Genomic DNA, 19616 nt, shown 5'->3' with positions numbered 1-19616 from the left:
GAGAGCAAAAAGCAGAGGGAAAGAACCAAAGATTCACAGGGAAAAACCCAAAAGGGAGAGAATTTCCAGGGCCTATTGAATTTTGCAATTGGGTCTTCATTATTAATCACAAAAGCTATTATGTTCTTGATGCCAGGCAAAGATCACACACATGATCTCACTTAATCCTCACAACCACCCCTAAAGTATGTGTTATTATCTGCAGAACAGTTCCGGGGGTGGCCAAGGGCAAAATCCAAACCGCAGTGGGTTGAGAAGTGACTGAATGGGGAGAATGTCGTCTGCATTTGGGATGAATTTGGGATAAAAAGAGATTGAGTCTCCACTGAAAGCTAGCCAGGGTGCCAGTCACTTTAACCCTGTCTTCTACTGTCATCCAAGCAAAACTCTGAAAGGGACGTGTCCTTATTCACCTTCAAAGAAGAAATGGAGATTTGGAAGCCCACTGTGATCCCACAGCCTATATTCTTTTTCATAAACTCCACTCTGCTCCCATCGAGGGAACAGATAAGTTGCAACTGACATTTACTGAAGTCTTTACTGCACCAGGCGGGGCACTGTGCTAAAAATGTGCCAGCCTGTTAAATCGCTTCAATCAAGTGCGATTCTCTGCAAGCCCACGGACTGTAACCTGCCAGGCTCCATGGGATTCTCCATGGTATTCTCCAGACAAGAATACTGGAGTGGGTTGCGGTCCCCTCTTCCAGAGGATCTTCCAGATTCCAGGGATCAGACCCAAGTCGTTTATGTCTCCTGCATTGGCAGCCAGATTCTTTTCCACTAGCACCACCTGGGAAGCCTCTGCTAAGAATATTTACATGAATTGTCACACTGAAGCTTCACTTTAAATGCTAGCTTCATTACTGATAGAGTGATGATTATGGGTGTGTGAGCTCAGGACTCAGATTCCCTGAGTTGGGAGCTCAGCTCTGCCATCTAGGAGAGTCTTTGCTTCAGTTTCCTCATCTGTAAAATGGGCTTTATTGTGAAAGTTGTTTCAAGATAGCACACTTGATATCAAAATAACAGTGAGTACCTAAGGTGTGATTAGCAACTGTGAAAGTCCGCTCTGGATTTCAGCCTCTCCCAGAAATCCTTGTTTCACCACCACCCACCACCCTGCAGAGAATCCTCTTGAGGGGGACTGTGGGGGTGGGTGGGTGTTTGCAGGGTGCTTGCTTATTTGTTTTAAGACGGGATTGAGTCGACTTGGCGCATAGTTACTTCCTGGGAACCGGGGGACTGGGTGGAGAGTGGAGGAGACGCAAAGGGAACATGCAGAAGAGAAGGAGCTTTGACGGGTAAGCTCTCGGGGAGACTGGGGGAGCTGGCAACCCGGCACAGGGGCAGGTTCGTGGTCTGCCACCTGACCCCCAGAGGCCCAGGAAAGGAACGAGGTTGGTGTTCACTGTTCACGTCTTGATTTTGATTGGAATCAAAGGAGAAAGAATCCAGGAAAAAGTTTACTTTTCCTCTCCCTTCTTGCTGGCAGGGACATAGCCAATGTTCCTGAAGAGATTAAATAATAATCATAATAATACCCCGTGCCTCCTACCCTTTCTTTCTTCCTGGACCTTCTCCTTCCCCCCCTTCCTCCCCTCTACCACCCCCACCTCTCCTTCCTCTTCCCTCCCTCCCCCTGCTGGCTAACTGGTTACTTCCCCCTTCCCTTCTCTCCGGGGTAGAGCCCTGTCCCTGCTGCCTTCCAGGGCGAGGGAGAGAGCGAGGTTGGCTGCGGACGGTACAGATCAGCCAGGGAACCGAGTCGGTCTCTCTCTCCCTCTCTCTCTTTCCCCCTCTTCCCCCCTCCTTCTGTTGCACACCACACACACACACACATACACGCACACGCGCACACGTACACACACACACACACACGCAAACACTCAAAACTCGGACCGGCCGCACCGCGGCTGCTCCAATCCTTGCAAAAGGCGAGCGAGCGCCCTCCGGTCCGCGCTCGGCTCACCCCGCTCCGGCTGCGCGCCCGACGCAGCGCTAAGTCCCGGTGCCCCGCGCGCCCGCTTCGGCCGGGTGTTCCCGAGAATAAAGCGGGGAGGGAGGGTACAGACATCAGAAAACACGCCAGCTACACACGCCGCGACTTCAGCTCTGGCTGGGAGTCCGAGGGGAGCCGGCGCCGGCAGCGCCCTGCGCGGGTGAGGTCCGCGCGGCCGCCGGGGAAGAGCCCACCTGCCGGCCCGCGATCGGCCGGCGCCAAGAGTGGGGCCCATCGTGGTCCTGCTCGGGCAGCGTCCGGGCTCCGGGCGCCCTCGCCCCAGCTAGTTGGGAGTTTCCACCCTCGGCTCCGCCGCTGGAGGGACCTCGGAGGCACCCGGTCCGCGCCTCGGAGGGACCTCCCCGCCTCCTCCCAGGACGCAGCAGCGGAGCGGACCTCGCGATGGCCGGGGCGCGCGGGCTGCTCCGTCTGTGGCTGGGCTGCTTGTGTGTGAGCCTGGCGCAGGGACAGAGACTCAGGCAGCCCTTCCCGGAGCTCCGCGTGGCTGTGCCGGGCGACCGCGCGGCAGGTGGCGGCCCCGAATCCCCGCTGCAGCCCCTCGACCAGCTGTCGGAGCACATGCTGAGGCTCTACGACAGGTACAGCGGCGGCCGAGCGGAGGCGGCGCGGACGCCGGGGGCCTCGGAGCGGGGCTCGTCGCCTTTGCGCCCCCAGCTGCTGCGCGAGGGCAACACGGTCCGCAGCTTTCGAGCCGGAGCCGCAGGTGAGTGCCCGGGGCGCCCCCTTTCATCGATCTTGTCCCGGGGATCTCCCGGGACACCCCCCCACGGCTTCCTCGTCTGCCCCCCGCGTCACCTAGAGACCCTCCCTCGCCCTGCGGCTCACGCTCCCCGCAGCCCCCCGGTGCCGTCCCATCCCGCATTCTACCCGTGACCTAAGAATCAGCCCAATCTAGAGTCCGAACGGAGAGGGAGAAGTGGGAGAGAAGGGCGCCGAGACCTGAACCAGCTCGGCTGGAAGAAGGAAATGCAGGAAACCGGGAAAGGGGCTGCCCCCCACCCTATCCAGCCGGGTCCTCTTGCCCTGGGTGTCTGGAGCTCGCCTGGGGCAACCTATGCCGATGTTTCTTAAGTCGGTCAGCGGAACTTCCCTTGGACAGGGCTATAGCCTTGTTGGCCTAGAGGCAGATGTTATTTTCTGCCAACCCCAGGGCACCAGAGAGAAAAATCACACTTGAACTAGACGCCTTCCCCTTAGCCCTTTAGACAGTCGCTTCTCCAGACCTTCCACCTCCTCTTAACTGGCGTCCTCTGTGTTTATATTTGACACTTTCTACTTGATAGTCCCTTGGTGGCAAACAGCGCAGACTAAACCAGGTGCTCGAGTGTTTCGATTATTTAAAACCCATCTGGGCAAACAAGGATGTACCACCCACCCTGGGAGGAGCTGGGACGGAGGGGAGCAGCCGGTGGATGTAAACACCTCTTAGAATCTGCCGATGAAAATTTGCTCATCCCATTTTTCAACACACAGATCACTGTGGACTGAAATTCATGGCTTAACAAGGTTTCTCCTGGCCCCTGTGGTGAAGCGAATAACTTATGCTAACAGCCTGCCTCCCCTGTGCTAACAGCTTGAGGGAAAGTCTCCTGGACGCTAACTCGGTTTATGTGCTTTGAGGATGCACCCGGCTTTTTTGTTCACTGCATTTACGATTAAGGGAAATGTAACTGCAAAGCCTGTCCTCAGTGAACCGTTGAAAAATAGCCAAGAATCTTCAAGTTAGGAGGCCATGCCTCATGCTCTATCAATTCTGTCAGAATCACTAGAAAGACATCTCCCAAAGCTTTGATATGTAGGACTCCTGGAAAAGTGGAACACCAGGAAAGCATCCATTAGGGAGAAAGCCCTAGGCTGACACTGTAAATACACTCTAGAGCACCTAGGCTTGATGACATTTACAATAAATGTGAATTATGCTTTCTAATGCAGAAGTCTTTAGCTGGAGCCTGAGCTGAATCAGATTTCGCTTTCTTCTGAAAACCACGAGCATGATCTGTAAGGAGGTGGCCTCTGCTAAGGAAAGAGAAACCTGCTCTTGGTCGTGTGAGCAGACTTGAGAAGCACTTGAGAAGGCTGTCCTGACAGCTGACCACACCAGTGACTGGCCTGTTTAGTGCAACTCCAGGGGCAGAGCTCCATGAAAAAACAGTGTGGAAGAAACCAGAGAAGTTGGGCGGGCAAGGCAGGTGGCAATGGTGAAGATAATCTAATCATTCTCACCTCTATATGCATTTTCTTAGTAATATTCCTAGGGAGTCCCCAAGGCACCCAAGAGATGAATAGTATTTTTGGAATCACAGATTTTTAGTATGAATCACAAGGTTTGGAGGTGGCATGTGAGTTTGTTTCATTCACACCTATTGTGTAGTGTTTTGTATGTTTGTTTTAGACTGAGGGAACCATGAGTGAGAGATGGATAAGGATTTGAATATCTCAGGCCCCGTTTACTCTTTGGCTTCAGCTCACTCTATGCATTATAATTTCAGAGTGTCCCTTATCAGCCTCTCTGTAGTCTTAGACCATCAAATGATAAACTCTGATACGGAGGCCAGAAGTTCCCTTGAAATGATGAATTGCAGCTTAAAGGATGTATACAAGGCTGTGCTCCCTGATAAGAAAAGTAATTCCTTTAGCATCCTAGAGACTGTCTTAATGACTTATTCATCAAATGTAGACACCAGTTTTTGTGGAAGCTGAAGTGTCCTGTTACTACACTGGAGACTCCTGGAGAGGTGGCTCGTGTTGGACTCCTTCCAAGAGTGTTTAGTTACTAACACACTAAAAAGACCTTATTAAAAGCAGTTCTGGCTTTAATAAGGCAGAACTCCAGGAAGGGGCTAAGGCTTTCGTGTGTCTCTCTTCTTTATCCATATCAGCATTTCCCTAACACCCTTCATCTTGTGACACGTGTTCTGATGTAGGTGAAAGATGCTGTCTGCTTTAATAAATCAGATATGTTTTCCAGTCCACAGTGTTGAGGTTTCACAAACATATGGGCTTCTCTGGACCAACGATGTTACAGATTTTAATGGAAGGTCAGGTGTGTGCTGTTGTCTATGGAGTGGCTGCTGATTCGGCAGACTTTCCTCGTGCTTATTCAGGCTGAGCTATAGCCTTCGAGCCCTCTTTGCTCCTTGGAACATACCTGATTAAAATTATTTATTGTTCTAAACCTAGAATATCTTTGGTTGAAATTTAGCTGCTGTGGTCTCCCTCTGATTACCTTCTACTTAAACCATTACTTGATGGTGGGTGGCATTGATCCTAAATACACTTTCTGCTAACCCTTTTCTCCTCCCTCAGTGCTATGCAGTTGGTGTGCCAAAACCGTAAGTTTGGAGCACTCATACATCTTTTTGTGGTGTGTAAGTGTTTATATAAAGATAGGTTTTATCTTTCCCTTTGTAAAAGGTAATTTGCAAAATTATTGATGACAGAGAAGTTCGGCTTTAGAAAAACACACCATCTCGAAGGAAGACAAGAGGGACATGAAATCAGCTTTTATTTTCATCCTAGTTTAAGTTGTCCTTGGCTTCTATGTAGTGAAAGAAGAATATTTTGCATGAGGTTTTCTCCTGGCCTGATCCTTGAAGATACATACTTTGTGTTCATTAGTTTCTCATCATTTCCATAGTCACTTAATCTTATTTTTCTTAATCATAAATTTAACCTCTTTAGGGAAAGCGATTAACGCACAGATGTTCTTATTAGGAAACTATCATTATTTTAATTTATGACATATAACTACAAAAGATTGCATTTCAGTGGATTTATGTCACCTTTAAAGAAAAATGACACAGACTTTATAGACAGAAAGAAAAGAAAGTTGAGAAAAGTCAGACCCCGAAATGAATATTTTCCTTCAATGAGAAAGAGGAGAGTCTTTCCTACTGTAACCAAAAATCTTTTAAAATGAAGAATTATAATGTGACATGTTTCTGAAGTGCAAGGCTAAAATATAAGGCTTTAGAAAGGATGTAGTGAAGGGCTTAACAATCATTCTAATAGGAGCCAGTTTTGTAAAATGCATGGGCTGAGGGGGAAGCATCATTTTTGGTGGGTTTGATGGCAAGGGGCTATTACAACATTATTAAAACAGAGTTACCTAGAAATTTCTGGCACCTAGAAATTAAAGAATACTTAGAGTATCTGATGTTTTTATTCAGAGGACAATAATACATCTGGAGAGGGAGAACTGGAAGTGCAGCTGCTTTGAATTACACTCCACTTTGAATACATGATAGCCCTTAATGAAGTTTTTACTGTAACAATCAAGACAGCTTTACAATCTCTGACATTTAAAAATCCATAATGCCATGAATTCTAGATTATCTATGCTAATGGAAAAGAAAAAGAATGTTACATTAAAAATAATTTAAATTTATCTCTTTAGTATGGTTAGACACACTCAGAGAGACCAGGAGAACATGAGGGTCAATGGAAAAAGTCCCCTAAGTAGATAATTCACTCAGGGAATATTTTTACATTAAAACTATATACATAATTGAGAATATATTAAAAGGGTTACAGACATTTTATCTAAGCGGTGGAAGTTTATAAGCATTTGATTGACCCAGTTCAGGTTTTTCTAAAAGTTAGCTAAAGACGTGAATGTCAGACCTGATCTTAAACGTTTTGGAATTACACAATTTCATGTTTGGAAGAGGCTATAAAGAAAGCAAGCCCAACCCTTTATTTAAATGGAAGAAGAAATGGACATCATGATATATTTGCCAGACAAGTTTTCAAACATACTGAGCTCATCTCAAAGTTTCTAATCATCTTATCTGATTTTCTAGGAGAAGATTTTGTAAAAGAGGGTATTTAAAAGTTAAAAGATGTTACATAAAATTGCATTCCAGTATCAAGTAAGTTTGGGAAGAGTTATCAGTTTACTTTGGGACCTTTCAGGGCCTTTAAATGCTCATGAACCCTCTTAAGAGTGGATCACTTTCTCCTCATGAGAGCACTTTAGAGAATTGTGGTTCTGAGACATCTATCTGGGGAAACATTGGTTCAGATTCTTCCTAATTTCTCAAGAAAGAAGATACGCAAAATTCAAGTGAATATTATGACTGAACACCATCTCATTTCTCATTTGTTTACTCAGGATATTTCCTTACACTATTAGTTTTTGGACTTGAATCCAGTTGGCATTGTACAGTTAGCCCTCCATATCGCTGGGTACCAGGGATCCAGCTACAGATTAAAAATATTCACAGGGGAAAATTTCAGAAATTTCCCAAAAGCAGAACTTGATTTTGCTGAATAATAAATATTCTAGAGATTATTTAAAGTATACAGGAGCATGTATGTAGATTATATGCAGATGCAATGCCATTTAATTTTAGGGACTTAAACATCTATGGATTTTGGTATCTGCAGGGGGTCCTGCAACCAGTTTCTGAGAATACCAAGGGCCAACTGGACCATCTTCCTGATTTCATATTTTAAATTTCTCTGAATGTAATTTTAGAGCCTCTGTCATTAAATTTTATTTTGTCTGTTTTTATTAATCCTCCTTCATTATTTTCTTCTATAGGATTAGTATTTATTATTTTACATCAATCTGGTATTATTCTTGTAAAAGAAAGCCTTTATTTGTGGAAAAATTCACTAGAGATCATACTCATCACTTTGTTAATGTTTTATTATCATCAATCCCTTGGTTATAGATATCTGTCAAAGCCCTTATATAATCCAATTGCTTGTTATATTTATTAGATATAACAAAACTCATACCTATCAAAAAGCCTAATGAAAATTATTGAGCAATTTTGTATATGCTAGTCAGGATTTTTCTGCCCCAACATCAAAACTTTTCTCCTAAAATTTTGATGGTTTTCCCATTAAATTTGTATTAAATCCATTAAATTTGTATATCCTAGACTTTCTAGATGGCGCTAGTGGTAAAGAACCACCTGCCAAACAGGAGACATGAGAGCTGCAGGCTCAATCCTAGGATCTGGAAGATCCCCTGAAGAAAGGCTTGGCAACCCACTCCAATGGGTCTCTTGTCTGGAGAATCCCATGGCCACAGGAGCATGTCAGGCTATAGTCCATGGGGTCACACAAAGTCTCGGGCACGGTTGAAGCGATTTAGCACAGCACAGTAGTTAGTATCTTGATAACTTTATTTCAGTGGTATGATGGAAAGAAGTTTGGCTTCGTAAATAGTTTCTATTTGAACTTTCCTATGCCAAGTTTAAATTCAGAGTGAATTTTTATGATTATGTTTCTAACCCATGAAAATAGAGTAATGGAAACAGTGTAATGGAAACAGTGACATAGTATTAATCAAGTGACACAAATTTACCAAGGTAATATCTACTTTGGACCATAGTAAACCATGGCATTGTGACCGAAGAGCCCTCACCTATGGAATATACTTAGAAATCCATAAAGCCACTAGTCTAGTAATATGTTAGTAGTGGTTGTGTCCTACAATATTGGTACCTAAAGCACTCTTGGTAACACACATTTTCAGGGATGATATTATTAAAGGCATGGATGTCTCTTTATTTGTCTAAAACATCCACATGTAAGTCGTAAAGCCAATTGACCATGGTGTTTTATTGAATCCTTCAGTGATCTACCTTTCTTTACGATCTATTGTTTCTTGGCAGTAGAACCACAGTAATGCAATGCCTTGGTTTTGCTTGGGCATTATGAATAAAGTGTTTGGTCAAACTGATCCTACTATATTTCTGACTTCAGTATGTTCTTACTTTACTGAGGGAGTAAATATTAAATATGACTTTAAATATTATAGTGAGTAAATATTAAATGTTCCTTTTATAAAATAATTGTATCCAATAGCTTTAGTAATGAGAGATTCTCTGCCCAGTCCTCTGATTTAAAGTTAAAACTACTGAGGCCCAACATGATCTTATTTGCTTTTTTGGCCAAGAAAATTTTAATTTAATGCATGGAATTAATCTAAAGACTGAATGGAGTATAATTGCTGCACTTAGGTATGGTTAAGATAAATGGTTTTCAAGAAGAGAAGAGATTCCTAGAGAATCTAGGATTAAGAGCATTAAGAGATCTAAATGGTAATCTTGGCTGCATTGCTAATTAATAAAGTCATCTAATATTTCCAGGCCTAATTTCATCATGTATCAAATGGGTTAAGTCATACCTTCTGTGCTAGTCTCACAGAAAGATGGTGAAATGTAGTTGAAAAAACTGAACGCGAAAATGCATTTGGAAGTCCCATGTAAATGAGATAGTCTTAATACTTTGAGATACTGTCTTTCTCTCGCTCCCCACAAAATCTCAAACATACCTAACACAGTAAATACCATGCAGTTGTTTGTGGCACAAAGGATATATCTGGATAGCAATGTAAGCATGAAGAGGTCGTAGTCCTCTTGTAATACAATCTATGCCAAATTTCCATTCAAGAAATTACTGTTTCTGTTCTGACCTTGGTGACTGCATGGAGCAGAGTTGCACCTTTTTATAGTGATTTCTTGAAGTTAGTTTTTCTCAAAGTACGGTCCCTGAGTTAGCAGCATCACCATCACCCAGGAAACTTGTTAGAAATGCTCCAGCCCACCCAAACCATCTGAATCACACTCTGAGGGTGGGCACAGAAACCTTGATTTTCACAAGCCAGTAAGGTGATTCTGACGCATGTCTGAGACACTCCTCTAAACTCAACATCCCTGGAGTTTTGAGTATCTTATAACCGGCGTCTGAAATTCAGGATTGATTAGGCTTCTAGTTCTGGTCTCGTCTGGCCGTTTTAGTGGGTCTTTCCCTGGACAAATGGTTTATTAATTTATATAAGGGTAAGTTTCTTTCACTTTGGATGGTATATTAATGTTTTTATGACAGCTTTACCCTGGGGAGGAGTTCAAAAGTAAGTTAATAAAGCTGTGTAACCCTTCTTTCCCAGCTGCAGAATCTGGGGCCTAATAAGTTTGCTAGAAAATGGGTGATGGGGCAGGGGTCAAGTTTCTGGAGGGCAAATAGCATATTTCATTTCAAGCTTGTATTTTGAGGGCCTGGCATAGGTGGCCACACAGTAGGCACTCGGGAAATATTTCAGTTGAGCTGAATTAGGTGTTCAGGGGACTAGGTAAGAGAAGATAGTAGAAAAGCTATCAGCCAGGCAACAGATGCTTTAAAGATAACTGAAATAAATTTCAGTTTAAGTTTCCTCTAAGACATTTTACCATGAAGATGTGGGACTAAGCCATTCTACTTTACACACTGTTCTAGTAATGTTTTTCTCCTGATGAAGGGAAAACTCCATAGGATACTTATCCCCCAGAAGGCCTTTTGCTTTGGCAGCTTAAATTTTTTTTTACTTTGGTGTGAAGTAGGAAACACTCAAGAATCTGGTAAGTTTGCACAGTGGCTCATTCATTGTTAAATATTTTAAACTATTTTTCAGGATATCATTGCTCCAAACCGCGCAAAGTGCTAGGAGTTCAAAGATTTATCTGGACATGGGTCTACCCTCTGAGAGCTCACAGTCTAGGAATGCCCTTGGGTGGAGGCTGAAAGTAGATAAACTTGATTAGTGAACATTTTGCTATTCTAGAAAAACATACATTATATCATCTTTGGCCATGTTTTACTTTGGACATAGAGGATGGTTGTTTTGAGATCCCATAAAACTCAGTCATTTGCCTGGAACTCTGCAAGAAAAACAACATTCTGACCGTGTTCTATTTAGAATCTCTCCATCTCTTGATGCCGGGAAACTGAAGGTGGCATAGAGGAACTGTAGCCTTGGCGCCATAATCAGCAGAGAGTAGTCAGCCCGTGACTATGAGCATATATGGCCCTGTCCTAGGCACCCCTAGCAGCTGTGCTTTGTTTGGAGAAAAGGATGGAAAAAAAAAGAGTTGTTCTTAGTTACATATTTTCTGTATGACTAAAATGTTTTTGCTGCTTCCTGGGGATTTAACTAATCATCAAGATTTCATTTAGTCTATTTGTTTTAAAATCAGACTTTACATAGAAAGCTTTCCATTGTACGTTCTATTTCCCTTTGAAAACGTTCTGTGTGGGCCAGCACGAAGGTGACCTCCCACTCCCCACTCCCCGGCACCTCCTCGACTCCTCCCTGAGAGGAACTGAACTGTCACAATAGTATGGCTGGTCCCAGGTCTTGGTTTCTTTGCAGAGTCCTGGGTTTCTTGAGGAGCAGGTGCTTTCTTTTAAGATGAAAACAAATAGATGTTCTGCCTTTATCTGATAACCAGACCCCCCCCCAATAAAATTTTTATATAGGTAATAGAAGACCTGGGTTTCTTTCCAAAATCAATGCTCACTGGCTGGCTGACTTTTATGGCCCTTCATTTTCACATTTCTACAATGAACGTGTATGCATGCATGCTAAGTCGCTTCAGTTGTGTCTGACTCTGCGACCCTATGGATTATAGCTGGCCAGTCTCCTCTGTCCATGAGATTCTCCAGGCAAGAATGCTGGAGTGAGTTGCTACGCCCTCCTCCAGGAGATCCTCAATCCATGGATTGAACCCGAGTCTCCTGCATCTCCTGCACTGCAGGCAGATTCTTTACAGCTGAGCATCGGGGGAGGCCCTCTACAATGAATAGGTTGGGCTAAAACTGTTTATTCATATAAGAAGTATTTACTGAGCACTACTTAAGAGTTAAGCCCCATGCTTGGGGCTGAAGAGCCTCATGTAATTACTACAGAGCTTTGTCTTTAAGGAACTTAGGGTCTTAGGAAGGAATAACAGTATGATGAAAATAGTAATAGGACAGGGTCTAAATGAAAGGAGTGGGTTGTAAAAAGCTTGCCTCTGTTTTGCCTTAAAAATGGAATCTGGATCATTACGGAGAACTAGGCTGGATGAAGGCATTTCAGGGAGAAGTGGTAAGTCCTAACAGGTGCACAAAAAAAAAAAGTATGGCTGTTCCAAAACTCACCTGACTTCTAAGCCCCTTTCCAATTCACAGGTATGATGACTCTAGAAAATTCAGACTATTATAATGCCAGTGGCACATCCTAAGCAGATCATGGGAAAAGTATGTTCAGCAAGGAAAAGCCAAGCTTATGCAAGTGCTTAGCAAACAGTAAGAAAACAGCACCACCTATTGGTAGTTAGATTTTGACATCTAAAAACATTACCTTGGAAGGAGCTGAAATTAAAGCCTATTGTAGTTCCTTGCAGGAGATCTGAGAGGTTATCTAATTCACCTTTCACACCTTCCCTACTATAAAGAGATCCTTCAGTAAGTCTTGAATTATGGTCGTCTCTCTCCTGTCTTCCTGGCCCCATAGAAGGGTCTCACCATCAGGCTACACTCTTAGACAGTCATGATTTACCTTGATCTGGATTTCTGCCTCCATTCAGCTATCACCTTTAGACCTAATTCTCATCTTTGACACTGACAAGAAAAACCCTGATCTCTCTATGGCCCCTCGAGTATTTGTAAACAATTCTTAAGTCACTGGTTAATGTTTTGGGTTTTTTTTTTCTTTCCTCCAGAGCAGATATTCTGTAACTCAAATGTGTAAGAAATAACTTTAAGACCAACATCTAGGTTACTTTCCTAGCTACTTTCTTTTATTTTAATAAACTAGTTAAAGTTAGAGCACCCAGAATAAGCATGCAATTGTAGATATGATTGAACTGTGTGGCACACAGTTAATGTTCCCTAGTACCTGAAGACTACAAAGGGCATCCTGAAAATACATAAACCATTGTTCTGTAAACTGATAACACTTGCCATTGGTTTTAATAATATTATTATTATATTTTGCTCTTATTAATCAGAAAGTATGCCTCCATTTTCAGATTCATTGATTCCAAATAGGTGAATATCAGAATATTTCAGAAGAATGGAAAAAGTGAACAGGAAAGCATTTTCCATTCATTGATATGCCAACATAGATATCTTTTTCACAGACAAACCTGTGCTTTGCACCGTGAAGAGAGAGAAGGCTTTTGAAAAACTCCTGCTCTTAAGTATAGGAAAAGATACTTTTTTGAACAGCTAAATTAATATAAAATCAAAAAAGGCATGAGAGTAATGGAACAGATATTATTAGCATGTATTTCAACCTGCAGGGAAGTATTTGTTGACTCATTTTGGGGAAGAGAGCATTGACTTGTATGAAAATGAAATGCTTTAAATTCAGGGAAGACAAAAATAAAGTATGGGTTAAAGAAATCAAGGAATGGTTTGTGAAATGGTGGAGACTTATTGTTTTAAAAAAGGTGGGGAGGAGAGAAATCTAGGGCAGGCAGAGGTAATGTATTCCTTCACCTGGGTGGGAATGGCAAAGGCTTTGAATGCCGGGGGTCATATAATGTTGTTAAGAGCTAAATGTCAATTGGCCATTCCTTTTCTTTTAAAAAAAAATTTTATTATTAAAAAAATTATTTTTTTAATTATTTTAAAATTTTTTTCTGGCTGTTCTGAGTCTTCGTTATGGCTCACGGACTTTCTGTAATTAAACAGGAGGTCTCTAGCAGTGTGAAGCTTTAGTTGCCCTTTAGCATGTGCTAAAGTCCCTCTACCAGGGATCGAACCCACATCCCCTGCATTGAAAGGCAGAGTCTTCTTTTTATTTTGTTTTAAAGGAAGGCAAATTCTTAACCATTGAACCACCAGGGAAGTCCCTGTCTATTCCTTTTCCGAATTTAGGCAGTTGAGATGTCTGTAAGGACTTCGAATAACCAGGTTAATTTGGGATTTTTTTTAATAAGTCTCCATTTAAAACATTGGAAATATTGCTTATGCAAAAGCTTCCAGATATCCCGAACCACTGACGACTACAGTGTGCTCCTCTTATCGCCTCCCCAACAACCCCTTTTACCCTCATTCTTTTTTTCTGTTTCACTGAAGTATAGTTGATTTGGGCTTCCCCGTGCCTTAGCTGGAGAAGGCAACGTCACCCCACTCCAGTACTCTTGCCTGGAAAATCCCATGGACGGAGGAGCCTAGTAGGCTGCAGTCCATGAGGTCACTAAGAGTCAGACACGACTGAGTGACTTCACTTTCACTTTTCACATTCATGCATTGGAGAAGGAAAATAGCAACCCACTCCAGTGTTCTTGCCTGGAGAATCCCAGGGACGGTGGAGTCTGGTGGGCTGCCGTCTATGGGGTCGCACAGAGTCGGACACGACTGAAGCGACTTAGCAGGAGCAGCAGCGTGCCTTCGTGGTAAAGAATCCACCTGCCAACGCCAGAGAGACGGTTTGATCTCTGGGTCAGGGAGATCCCTGGAGAAGAAAATGGCAACCCACTCCAGTGCTCTTGCCTGGAAATTCCCATGGACAGAGGAGCCTGCCAGGCTGCAGTCCATGGGGTCGCAAAGAATGGGACAAGACTGAGCGACTAAGCACAGAAATATGTCCTTAATAAAGGAAGGTGTGTTGCTTTCCAAGAAAATAATCTCTTGCCCAACTTACATTTTGGTTTGCATGTTTATGTTTAGCAAATTCCTAATTCTTCCCTGCGTTTGGAAAAAAAAAATGCCTTTTTTCTTTCCTTTTGGACCACATGACCACAAAAATGATGGTCATTCCACTGTCCAGGAGAAAGTTACTTTGAACCACAAATGTGAGCCATGTATGCAATTTAAAATTTTTAGTAGCCTCATTAAAAATATGAAATGCAAAGGGTGAGATTAATTTCAATACTATATTACATTTTAAATGTTCTGCACCCACACCAGCAAGGAATACTCAAACACCAACAGGGTGTCTGAGAATTCAACCAAATTCTGACACTATCTACCTAAAGAGAGCATCCACATTCCATAGATAAAGGGCTCAGTCCTCCAAAACTGTCCTCCACTTCAGACGCCAGTCCCAGACCCAGACTGTTTCCTGGGCTTATGACTTACCTGTGCTTAGGGCTACACATTGGAAATTCCCACAGCCTCCTCCTTGGGTTTGAGTAATTTGCTTGAGTGGTTCACATAACTCAGGAAATGCAGTTACTCACTAGATTCCCACTTTAGTATAGGATACAACTTGGGAACAGCCAGGTAAAAGATGCTCAGGGCAAGGTAGGGGAAAGGCTTGGAGATTCCACGAGCATCACTTTCCCCAGTCTCCACATGTTCACCAACCCAGAAGCTTCCAAACCTTGTTTTTTGTTTTTTTTTTAATTTGTATGGAGGCCTCATTATGTAGTCATGGCTGATTAAATCATTGGCCATAGGTGACTAATTTAATTTCCAGCTCCTCTCCCCACCCAGACATCTGGGGTTAGGGGTGATACTGAAAATGACAAACCCCTAATCACAGGGTTAAGTTTCCGGGCAACCAGCTCCCATTCTTTGTGGGTGCTCAGTTGCATCCAGCTCTTTGAGACCCCATGGACTGCAGCCCACCAGGCCTCTGTTCATAAGACTTCCCAGACAAGAAAACAAAGCGGGGCCATTTCCTTCTCCAGGGGATCTTCCCAACCCAGGGATGGAATCCCTGTCACCTGCATTGGCAGGCAGATTCTTTACCACTGAGTTACCTGGGAAGCCCAGATTATTTGGCCTCCAAAATCACCCCATTAACATAGAAAGGACACTTTATGGCTTTCATCACTTAGACAATTCCAAAGGTTTTAGGAATTCTGGCCCTGAAACAGAGACAAAGACCAAATATATATTTCTTGGTTTAAATCACAAAAATCACAATATTTAGCCCAGTGTTTCCAAATGGTATGCTTTCAACACATAATCAATATAAAATATTCATTTGGTATTTTATACTCATTTTTGTGCTAAGGCCTCAAAACTAAGTGTGTGTTTTATCCTTATAGCACATCTGAATTCAAACTTAAGTGCCTACTTGGACATTGCTATTCTAGTTAGCTAACATTCATTGAATTTTGTCCTATGTGTTGTATACATTACCTACACTCTGAATTAATTCTCAGAGCAACTCTGCTGATACTGTTGGGCTCATTTTACGGGTAAGTAAACGAAGACTTGAAGAGTTTAGATAATTTGCCTGAGAACAGCTCTTGGGCAATGGTGGTGCTGGTGGTGGATTAATCACTAAAGTCATGTCAGGCTCTTGTGACCCCATGAACTATAGCCCACCAGGTTCCTCTGTCCATGGGGTTTTCCAGGCCAGAATACTAGAGTGGGTTGCCATTTTTCTCCAGGGGATCTTCCCAACCCAGGGATCAAACCCTTGTCACCCACCTTGGCAGGTGGATTCTTTACCTACTGAGCCACCGTGATAGAACTGAGCCTGGGCCATAGGGCTTTGACTTCAAAGGAAGGCAATGAATTAAAATTAAAGCCATCGGAAGAGGTACCTGGTAGATTATGAGACACTCATGAGATGATATCAAAGGTTAGACCCAAGGTGGAGACTGGTTAACAGCAGGACACAAAGTGTTTGTAAAAAGGAAATATTCTGAAGCCAAAAGTAGGGGAAAGAGGCAGGACTGCATTTCCCCAGTGAGACACCACCACCCACATACCTCAGAGTTCATTTCCTCACTCCAGTGTGTTCCTTTGGCAACCATCCGATTGCCATATGCTTAGAAGAGAGTGACTTCTTTTCCTTCCATTTTAACTTCCATTTGGGTAAAAACATATGCTCTGGTAACTAGTATGAATCAGAGCTAGAGTCTGAACAAGGCTGATGCCATGGCTTTCTAAAAGTCTATAAAATAGTATCCTGGTGTCATGGATTATACAAACCTTCACAAATGGAAGTTTCTCCCTTTTTCCTTCACACTGTGTTAGAAAGGAGTGAGATGTGTGTCCCAAATGCACTTCCCCTGTACTTGGGGACTCAATGAACTCATTTTAAGTTTCCGATCTTGCTAAAATGTTTTGTTCTTACTGAAATATGTTTCTGATTAATGACAATTTCACAATTTCATGTATGTTTCCGGAACAAATCTACATATGAAACAAGTGTGTGGAAGAGGGTTCAAGCTCTGATGCCCCATTTCGGGACTAGGGATTCTTGAGTGTAACTTCAGCCTTACCATTAGCTCATGAGATGATCTCAAGAGCAGGAACCAGCTTCTGTCCCTGCTAATGAGTCACCCATTCTGTTACTCCTCATTTCTGCATTTGAAAAGTTGAACATACAGTTGCCTAGTTTCAATAATTTCATCGAGCTCTAGAGAAGCAATTCCCCTCTTAAATTCATGTGATGTCATAAGCTTTGTTTTTTCATTTTATTAAAATTTATGTATGTATTTGGCTGTATCAGGTCTTAGTTGAGCTCGAAGGATCTTCATTGTATCATGTAGGATCTTTCCTTGTGGCGCTAGGGCTCCAGAGCACAGGCTGCTCAGTAGTTAACAGAGTGCAGGCTTAGTTGCTCCATGGCATGTGGGATCTTAGTTCCCTGACAAGGGATCGAACCTACCTCCCCTGCATTGCAAGGTGGATTCTTAACCACTGGACCACCAGGGAAGCCCCTAATCCCATAAACTTTAGACAAGCTCCACAAACATCATTATCTTCACGACACTTTCAATGCATGACTCAGTTTTTTTCAGATACATTATCTGAAGATAGAGCTATATGGTCTTGCTTACCCACCCTCATCCTGCACCCTTAATTTTGTAAGGCAGATAGAAAGTATAATCCCCAATTTATGGTTAATATCAGCACTTATAGTAATAATAATTTATACTTAAGAAACACTTACTGGACCCTTTGTGAATTGATTTACACACATCTCACTTAATTCTGGTTGAGTTCGTGGCAAGTCGATTCAGTCCTATGTGACTCTCTTGCAACCTTATGGACTGTAGCCCACCAGACTTCTCTGTCCAAGGAATTCTCCAGGCAAACATATTGGAGTGAGTTGCCATGCCCTCTTCCAGGGTATCTTCCCAACCCAGGGATTGAACCTACGTCTCTTGTGTCTCCTGCTTTGGCAAGCAGGTTCTTTACCACTCGTGCCACCTGGGAAGCCCTTAATTCTGATGACAGGACTATTACTCCATTTTATGACTGAGAACACTAACTTTCCCAGTTACATGGTTAATAAGTGGCTGAGCCAGAATGTGAATCAATGTGAATTTACTTCCATCGATGCTTGTAACCAGGAGGCTAGACACTGCTTCAGATAAGACACAATTATGACTCTGTACCAAATTTATAGGAATAGTTTTTGGTAGTCTCGTTAAGAAAGGTCAGAGCTCTCGGCTCTCATACCACTAAGTTTATGATTTGCATTTCAGTAAAGGAAAGAGAATATTAGTAAATATGGCTGATCCTTGCTTTCATCTTTATCCAGTTTGTAAAACTACTCCTGTTATCTTTTGTTTAGCTGAAGTGGAAATTACATAATTTAAAAATAGCTATTATTAAGTAAACAGCTCAGGAACATTTGGTAGTTTCACAATGTTAGGCAATCACCAAGTTTATCTAGTTCTAAAATATTTCTATTATCCCAAAGAAAAACCCCCTACCCATTAAGCACTTTCTCCACATTACTCCATCCCCTCAGGCCCTGGCAAACACCAGTCTGCATTATGTCTCAGTGGATTTACCTTTTGGGGATATTTCTCATAAATGGAATCATACAACATGAGATCTTTATGTCTGACTTCTTTCATTTAGCACAAGATTCATATTTTCAAGGTTCATCCACACTGTATCATGTATCAACCCCTTATTCCTCTTTATGGCTGAATAGTATTCCATTATATGACTATATCACAATTCAGTTCAGCTCAGTTGCTCAGTCGTGTCCAACTCTTTGCAACCTCATGGACTGTAGCACACCAGGCCTCCCTGTCCGTCACCAACTCCCAGAATTTACTCAAATTCATGCCCATTGAGTCGGTGATGCCATCCAACCATCTCATCCTCTGTCATCCCCTTCTCTTCCTGCCTTCAATCTTTCCCAGCATCAGGGGCTTTTCAAGTGAGTCAGCTCTTCACATTAGGTGGCCAAGGTATTGGAGTTTCAGCTTCAACATCAGTCCTTCCAATGAACATTCAGGACTGATTTCCTTTAGGATGGACTGGTTGGATCTCCTTGCAGATAATATCACATTTATTTATCCATTAATCCATTGATGGGCATTGAGTTGTTTCTGCCTTTTGGCTATTGTGGAGAGTAGTGCTGTTATAAACATGTGTGTACATGTACTTATTTGAATACCTGTTTTCAATTCTTTGGGGTTTATACCTGGAGTATTGTGGGGTCATGTGCCATTTCTATATTGAACTTTTTGAGGAATTGTCAAACTGTTCCCCACAACAGCTGAACCATTTTACATTCCAACCAGCAATGTAAAAGTGTTCCAATTTCCCCACATCCTAACACTTGCTATTTTGTTGTTTATTATTATAAATGTCAAACGTGTGTCAAATGGTACCTCATGGAGGTTTTGATTTACATTTTTCTGATGACTAATGATATTGAGCATCTTTTCCTCTGCTTGTTGGCTGTTTGTATGTCTTCTTTGGAGAAATGTCTGTTTGAATCCTTTGATCATTTTTTTATTGGTTTGTCTATTTGTTGTTGAGTTGTAAGAGTTATTTTTATATTCTGGATCCTGTGCTATGCTGTGCTTAGTCACTCAGTCATGTCCAACTCTGCGGCCCCATGGACTGTAGCCTGCTGGGCATCTCTGTCCATAAGGATCCTCCAGCCAAAAATACA

At 42.6% G+C, this 19616-nt stretch overlaps 1 protein-coding gene across 1 annotated transcript in view; it reads left to right on the top strand.

Moving 5' to 3' along the window:
- The first annotated feature begins 1673 nt into the window (after positions 1–1673).
- BMP3 (bone morphogenetic protein 3) overlaps positions 1674–19616 on the top strand; it is a 31137-nt gene continuing 13194 nt past the window's right edge. Inside the window, exon 1 of the mRNA XM_043906379.1 lies at positions 1674–2723. Within this exon, the coding sequence (XP_043762314.1) occupies positions 2402–2723 (322 nt within the window). The 5' untranslated portion in view covers positions 1674–2401. The remainder of the gene's footprint in view (positions 2724–19616) is intronic.

The sequence above is a fragment of the Cervus elaphus genome, chromosome 6 (assembly GCF_910594005.1).
Source record: "Cervus elaphus chromosome 6, mCerEla1.1, whole genome shotgun sequence".
Classification (NCBI taxonomy): Eukaryota; Metazoa; Chordata; class Mammalia; order Artiodactyla; family Cervidae; genus Cervus; species Cervus elaphus.
Note: the sequence above shows the minus strand (reverse complement) of the source record. Positions and strands in the feature narration are given on the sequence as shown.